The sequence below is a fragment of the Odontesthes bonariensis genome, chromosome 14, assembly GCF_027942865.1.
Source record: "Odontesthes bonariensis isolate fOdoBon6 chromosome 14, fOdoBon6.hap1, whole genome shotgun sequence".
NCBI classification, from domain to species: domain Eukaryota; kingdom Metazoa; phylum Chordata; class Actinopteri; order Atheriniformes; family Atherinopsidae; genus Odontesthes; species Odontesthes bonariensis.
Genome location: NC_134519.1, coordinates 25,833,674 through 25,842,064, shown reverse-complemented (window position 1 = coordinate 25,842,064; position 8,391 = coordinate 25,833,674). Strand labels below are relative to the sequence as shown.

At 41.1% G+C, this 8,391-nt stretch overlaps 1 protein-coding gene across 1 annotated transcript in view; it reads right to left on the bottom strand.

Moving 5' to 3' along the window:
* Positions 1 to 3,622, bottom strand: part of xrn1 (5'-3' exoribonuclease 1) — an 11,785-nt gene extending 8,163 nt beyond the window's left edge. Inside the window, 9 exon segments of the mRNA XM_075484254.1 lie at positions 133 to 200; positions 432 to 600; positions 733 to 820; positions 941 to 1,026; positions 1,118 to 1,228; positions 1,340 to 1,449; positions 1,762 to 1,859; positions 2,209 to 2,441; positions 3,388 to 3,622. Of these exon segments, the coding sequence (XP_075340369.1) occupies positions 133 to 200; positions 432 to 600; positions 733 to 820; positions 941 to 1,026; positions 1,118 to 1,228; positions 1,340 to 1,449; positions 1,762 to 1,859; positions 2,209 to 2,441; positions 3,388 to 3,462 (1,038 nt within the window). The 5' untranslated portion in view covers positions 3,463 to 3,622.
* Between the last annotated feature and the right edge of the window lie 4,769 nt (positions 3,623 to 8,391).

Below are 8,391 nucleotides of genomic sequence, written 5' to 3'. Positions count from 1 at the left end.
TATGCATCAGGTAGAATATAATAAGAATTATCATATTTTCTCCTATAATTGATTCAACATTAACATCTGTATTTAAGTTGCCAAATAGGTCATTTTAAACAAAAATCAATTCAGAATAATGCCGCATCTCACCTCAGCAAGCTTCTCCAGGTATTTCTCAAAGTTTCTGAGGTTTAAGTGACCATTCTCATTCAGATAACCTACGTTAAAAAAAAGTGATTGAGTTATTTTCATCGTATGAATATGGCACACGTCACAAAACAAGACGTACTGCTTTACTGAAATACTAGACATGAACAAAGCGGTCTAACCAGCTGGATGAGCACAGATTGAAAGACCAACCCAAAACCATGAGAAACTCATGCACATTTCCTAAAACATACATGATGTAACATTAGTTATGTGTGTGTGTGTGGGTGTGTGTGTCTCACCGCCCACGCTGGGTAGTACACTGATGTAAGTCTTGTACAACAAAGGCAAGGCATCATGATTAATGTGAAGATGAGGAAGGTGAGGGATGAAATCATTTCCCACAAGGAAGCCCATTAGAATCCAGTCGTCTATTATTCGCTCCAGGTCATAATCTGAACCCAAGTGGTTCTAAAAAAAAAAAAAAAAATACAGTCATAAACATAACGATAATACAGGTTACTTGCCACATATGCAAGTAAAACAAGAAACGAAAGCTTCACGACTACACGATGGGCATGTTTGCGCGTGCGAGAGTCTCACCTTTAGCCCCGAGAACTCATAGTCAATGTATTCCCTCATCAGAGATAGATGAAGCAGGTGAAATGTTGTCTCCTCTGGAGCTGTTATCCTAGAGGAGAAGACAAGAGGAGGGCTTACAACACAGGCAGAGCAAAGTCTGACAGAATACGGAGGAAGCAAATGGCAAAATACGTCAAGAAAAAGTAAATAAATCAGAGGAACAGACAACCTTTTCTGAGATTTCTTCCCTCCAAAGCGAACCTCCTCTCTGAGCAGGGAAAAATGTGGTTCGTGGCTGGTTAAACCCAACATAATCTGCAACACAGTGTGAAAGAGAGTGGGAATCCAGACAGGGTTCGAGCAGTAACATACATCCTCATCTTTAAAGACTGAGTCGAAACAGTACCAGGTCAGCATCCAGGCCATACAGGCAGTGTCGTGTGTTGGGATTGTGATTGGGCTTGCTGTTCTCAGAGCGAATAAACTCCATGATCTTATGTTCTCCCTCCCCCGGTGTCTATGAGGAAGGGAATCACAAAGTTAAGGCAAGCAACACGGACTTAAGCTCTCACTGAACTCTACAGTTACCAAACAGGAGTAAAAATTCAAAGCGGAGGATGAAGCCCACCTCGTGACCAGACAAGTAGACATTGACATTCTGCCATAGCTTGTCAGTGGACAGCTTGTTGTGGACAAAGTACTTGAGCTGTTCTTGAAGTCTCGCCATGAAATCAGTGCCTGAAAGAGATATGCAAGGGGGGAAAAAAAAGGTGCCGGCTTTTAAGAGGGACATGCTTATCAATGTGTTGTTACATGTCAATGCTGAACACTATTGAATTCTACTGATAAATAATAGTTATAGTAAACAAGTTCACTGCAGTCGCCCCAAAAGGACTGAGAGTATTTTAGTTTTCCATTTAAACTCAGGTGTGTTTGTCTGTCTGATTGAGCTTTTTGGGGGGGTTTTTTTCTGGTGCAAAGTGACGAAGCACAAACCAGAGACACATGTCAAAAAGAAAGAAAACAATGGGTTGGGGGCATCAGGCTTACCAGGAGTGATACAGTTGGAATCGAAGCGAGCTTCTGTGGGAAGCACCTCTCCTTTATCCAGAGCTTTTTTTATTTTGTCCTCTGCTTCTTTGGCGGACCTAGATACAAAAACGCACCCCCCCCACACACACACAAACAGAACAAGAGGAAAGGAGAGAAGGTCAGACTGACTGCCTGGAGTCTGGTTCCTTCTCTTTGCAACCAAAGCATAAAATGTCACATTTCACTTCTGTTTTGTAGATTATTCAGGGAAGGCATCCCGTACTTGGATGTACAACCATAAATATGACACATTTATAGCAGACATGTCGACATCATCGCAAAACAGTTGATATGCTGATCAGATAACGACAAGAGAATGTGACTACATCAACGCTTTGGATTCAATGTCACGGTGCAGAAAAATAAATATATTAACAAGATAATAAAAATCAAACTGGTCTATACCTGAATCTGCGTCCTCTCTGCTGGTTCATCTTCGCTCTTGGAGCCACACCGTCCACAGCCATGAAGAAGACCTTGCGTGGCTTGATGATCCTGAAGAGCACCTCTAAGTAATGGAAGATGTCTGCGAAAATCTTTTCCTCGGAGATTCGAAAGTGGACATCCTCATCATTTGGGTGGGAGCACTGATGGATGATGCCATTCATGTCCAGATAGAGATTGTCAAATTCTGGAATCTGAAACGAGAGAGAAAGAGAATGTTTTCAAACCACTGAAATGTTTCCGTTCGGTGACCAATTTGTCATATCTGGGTTTTTTTGTTTTCTTCTCGTCCGTGTGCATCACATCCCTAATTGATGAAAACCATCTTGTGTTTTCTGTGTGCGTTTGTGCTCAGTTGAAAAATGCGTGTTTGTCAGCCACCAAATGTTTTCCAGTGCAAACTCTTGGCATCTAGGTTTAGTGTTAACGGCCTCAAATGTCATATTTAAGCCCACATCCAGTGTTATCCACAATAAAGCTGCCAACATAAAACACTTTTGTTAGTTCAATCCACAGGGCAAAGCTGACTGATGCAATGAAAGCGGCACTGAACGGAACTTATGAAACTACAACTCGCGCACTGTAATAAAACTTCCGCACAAGGCAGATAGGTGGCTCACACAAATCATGTTATCAAATTCGCCTACATAACCAAGAAATCTGACGCGTAACAATATCGTACACAAATTGCAACTTATGATTCTCATAGGTAACTAGAAACCATAACTATCTATTTACACAACACATCTCCGGTTAGCGCCATAACATAGAGTTAGCTTGAAAGTTGTATATGAGTAGTTTATTATATGTTCGTACCCAACAATGATACAAACAACCCGGTGGTAACATCTTTATTATATTCACTTTGACTTGTTTTGTGTAAAAGAGTGCAAGCATAAGACCAAACTAGCATGCTAGCTAGCGTTGCAATGTATCTACAAACATTACGTATACTCTGCGTTTCCAGAATTTATTAAGAGATATTTGGTCAAACGAAATCAGTCCACTCGCCGGGAAAATATGGATAAGCTACGTGGAATGAAAGTTCCATTGGCCCGCTGATACCGAACAGCTAGCTATGCTAGCGCTGTGGCTATCGGCAGTAGCGGCAAAAATCGACAATCATCGCTGCTTTCCTACCTGATGTTCTTTGACAACTTCACTGAGACATGGGTAACGCTCAGAAATCCATCGGTAAAATTTCGGTACCCCCATCTTCACCACGTAACTTTCAACCTCTGAATCAGAACAGTAAACAGTTTAAACTGAAATGAGAGGTTCAGCTCTCAACGCAACCGAATGCGGCCAAGGTTTGATTGGATAACATACGAACTTGGGGTCCGGTTTTGTTTCGAACGGTCGGTAACTAGCTAGTTGTCCCTTGTCCCTCAGCTAAAACATTCCCCATCTCTGCTTGGAAAACAGTAGTTCCGTTATTTTTGTATTTGTTTCGTTTACTCTCTGCTTTCGCTTCAGTAGTCTCTGTGGGAAACTGTTCCCATCAGAAACACCGTTTCGTTTTTAACAGAAAGCAGGCTTTATTTTTATTTTTTTTTTGCACAACAGGTAAATCATATTCACCCATTGCTTTTGTTTGCTGTGTCATATTCTAAACAAATGCACACGTGTTAACATACTTTTGATTTACAGAAGGTAGCAGTTGAAAGATTTATTTTTAATTAGCAAATTGTCAATTGTTTTTGTTGTCAAAATACAAATTCCCATTTTGTAGTGGCTAAAAAAGTCAGAAGAGACTTCTGTCTTAGATAAATTAATTTTTTCCCCCGAAGTTTAGCTATGTTACAAATTGGTCTCATTTGAGTCCAGATGCCAAACCAACTCTATTTACTTAAGCAATCGTCCAATAAAAAAGAAGAATCATACAAAATATAAATCATACATAAATATATGCAGTTATGAGTCACATGAAATAGAGTGGTGAAAATATTCGACTTTAGGTGTTGTATGATCATTTCTGGCAGACAAGCTGTTTTTTGTGAAATTGCTGCTTTACTAGAATATTTTTAACCAGAGCCATCTCTACGGGCTACTCTGAATGCTGTGAAAAGCAAAAAAAACATCCAGTGAGTGGCATTTCTGCAGATGGAAACTCCTCGTCGATGAGAGGGGTCAGAGTGTTTGGAGAGGAGAGAGAAGCTGCGGTCACTCGGATAATTTCTTATTTCTTTTTAATGCAGTGAGCAGAATAGGAGCTCAGATCACACAGCATGTCCAACATTTACAGCAGCACAGGAAAACATAATGTTCCACTTCTGTCGGCCAACAAGGCTGCAGCGGGTGCAGACTCACCAAAAGTAGACAGCTTAAGACTGGAAAAACATTGTATGGCTGTGATCTGTGGCTATGCATTAAAAACAGACATGAATCTGTGGTGACAGCTACCGTGTGGGGTCAGGGAAACTTCCAGTGCTGCATCCAGTGGCAGGAGTTAGAACTAATTCGATCTTGCCTCTTTTTTATTATTAGCAAGACAATATCAAACCACACGGTTGCATGTTTTACAACACGGCAACACGGCTCTCCAGCAGAAGCATCCTGGGGCTAAGGCGGCCTGTCTGCGGTCCAGGCCTGTTACCCACTGGAACCCTAAATGCATACTGAAGCGGAAAAAAAAGAAAACACCGCACAGCAATCGGTCTTCTCAGATCCCAAAAGCTTACTGAGTGTTGTTAAGTGATGAAATAACCAGAGTAATTAATGTGCTGTTGTTCCAATTTCCTGAAAACAGCATCAAACTGAAACCATAATAAAATAAATTTGAAAAAAAATCTAACATTTCTCAGTTTCTACATCTGATATTTTGTCTTTGAGCAATTTACAGTTAAACATGGCTTTTATATGAACAATAATCAAGAAACCACCAAATTTAATTCACATTTCACATGTCAAAGTGTGAGTGCCATTTAGCTTGGTACACCTGTTAGGTCATGTCAAGTTTGAGCATAACTCATTTGTGGGTGACATTCTTCAAAATATTGGCATGATTAGATTACTTTTGGGAGTGAATTGAAAAGAATTTAGAGAAGTTAGATACAGCATGTGTCAAATGCCAGAGTAACTTCTATCCATAAAGGGGGTGACCCCACAGACATTAATAATTATAGGCCTATATCAATATTTAATAGCACAGCAAAAAATTTGAAAATTTCATCTTTAATCATTTATCTAAATATCTTAATGATCATAACTTATTATCACCGCACCAATCTGGTTTTAGACCAAACCACTCCACCACCACTGCTTTCCTAAAATTTACCAACGATATACAGTCAGCATCTGACAGCAATATTCCTACAGGTGCTATGTTCATTGACCTTCCTAAAGCATTTGACATGGTTCATCACTATCTCCTTTTAGACAAACTACACACTATTGGTCTCTCTACAGACTCTTTGCTATTTTTCTACTCCTTTCTTCATCATTGAAGTCAATGTGTTTTCTTTCAGGGCAGCCAGTCAGACTTTAAAGGGGAACTCCGGGGCATTTGAAGCGTGTTTCCATTGCTAGAGGTTGTCAAATACTGCTAGTAGGACACAGAGAGGTCCAGATCTGTGCTCCCTGTGTGAAGATCGCTCTGTCCGCACACCCTGTCATGCGAGGCTAATACGTGGTGGCTAAGGGGCAAGCGCTAACCCTTCCACGTAAAACAACAACTTGCACACTGCAGAAACGTCACACCACTTTATAACCCATCCGACAATAAAGTCACAAGCCTTACCATCAAAACCATATGCATGGTTCTCACATTACTGGCATGGGGACGTTACAAAACAACTTTATAAACAGCATGTAACTCACCGGCTGGTTGTAGGCTCGCGCATGTGAAAGCCCAAAAGAGTCGATGGACGATAATCCCATATACAAAACAATTATCTTCTCTAGAAAAACTACGTTCAAGTATTTAAAACATTACAACAATATTACTGGGCATGTATTGTTGTAATGTTTTAAATACTTGAACGCAGTTTTTCTAGAGAATATAATTGTTTTGTATATGGGATTATTCTTCATCGACTCTTTTGGGCTTTCACATGCGCGAGCCTACAACCAGCCGGTGAGTGACATGCTGTTTATAAAGTTGTTTTGTAACGTCCCCATGCCAGTAATGTGAGAACCATGCATATGGTTTTGATGGTAAGGCTTGTGACTTTATTGTCGGATGGGTTATAAAGTGGTGTGACGTTTCTGCTGTGTGCAAGTTGTTGTTTTACGTGGAAGGGTTAGCGCTTGCCCCTTAGCCACCACGTATTAGCCTCGCATGACATGCTGTGCGGACAGAGCGATCTTCACACAGGGAGCGCAGATACGCATCTCTCTGTGTCCTACTGGCAGTATTTGACAACCTCTAGCAATGGAAACACGCTTCAAATGCCCCGGAGTTCCCCTTTAAGATTATTGACAAAGGTGTACCGCAAGATTCATCTTTAGGCCCTTTATTATTTTCTATTTTTATCAATGATCTCCCACAAATCTAACCTGACTCACGTCATCTGGCTGCGTTCACCAACTACACGCGGGGGCGTTCCCTTTCCTCACGCAACCCAGAGGGCGGGAGTCAGGTAACCACAAATCTGTTCTGATTGTCAAATTCACTTATATGCAGATGACACTGTAATATACTCCTTCAGTTTAGACATTTCACAAATTCAATATTCAATACAGTCTGATTTTAATCTAGTCCAAAAATGGCTCTCTGGCAATAAGCTGCTTTTGAATAAGAATAAATCATATCCTATGTTGTTTTGCACTAGACAAACAACTGGAATATCAACTACCTGGATGGTAAAGCACTAGAAAAAGTTGATGATTTAAGGTAAACACAAGAAATTGTGCTAAAGAAAAAATAAAAATGGTCCAGACTCAGTGAATAATTCCCTATACTCCCTATATAGATCAGTGAGCAGTGCTGACCAACATGTCATTGGGGTCATCAGGTGGGAACCTCCTTTCATCAGTGTTTCATCTAGTTGGGCCCACGACACCTCCCAGAGGCTAGACAATGATCACTGGCATCCCAGAGTCACCCCCCTAATGCCAGCCAACACTGCTGCTCACACCACAACAACCATCTTTTTTTTCCCACAGCCACAAGCTACCTCAGCCTCTCACCAACTGCACACCAGTCACACCGGGATGGGGATTCAAACCTTGGTTCGGGTAGGAGGTAATGAAAATATAGAGGATGCCAGAAGTAAGGCAAGACAAGACACACTAGCAGATTCAGCAGACAAACTCAGCTAAACAGTCCTACAATCACTTTAATGCCAGCAAAAACAAAGCCATACAACTCACTCAAAGCCAACTCACCCAAAATGGCCGCCTGGTTTCAAAAGGCTCACATGGGCCACACCATAGACATAATATACGTAGACGCCTCATGGCGTGCTGGAACGTAACAGCGTCGCCATCATATTGGCTGGGTCTCCTTACTCCAGGCTAGCACCAGAACCAATTGGATTCGACGGAGAGTGAGCAACTATGTTCGTATTTAGTGCAGTTTATGGTTGCAATAACCGGCGCAGTATTGATACCAGATCGCGCTGGATTACCTTTCACAAATAAGATTGAATAATGACTTTGGTTATTTTACCATTTATAATATTATGTCATCCTAACTAACGTTACTTATGTGTAACGTTATTACAGCGGGGATTGGTACTTTCTCATTGTCTCTTGCTGTTTTTTGTTTCTTCTTCATATTTTGAAGGTTTCCCAGTGATACAGGCTTGAGCAGGCAATGGGAAGTTGCTATAAGACGGGAGGGTTTTTTGTTGCGACTGAGTCGTCAAAGCTCTGTAGTGAGCACTTCAAGCCTGGTGATTTTGACAGGACGGGTGAGATTGTCAGGCTTAAAGATGATGTTTGTGTCATTTGTGGTGTCTGTATTTCACAAAGTAAGGCTGCACCACATCGCAAAATGAACTACCCTGGAGTTACAGAGTGCCAGTGTACGCGAGAAGCTGTGCAAAACAGTTATTTTTCAAGGGTTTTAGCTCCCCAGCCCCAGTTGCAAGCCTAACAGGGTAGTGTAACGCTGGAATGACCTGGAATTATAACGCTTATTTTTCTAGGCCTTTAAAAAAAAAATGTACTGAGCTGGTACAGTATATATGTGCAATATTA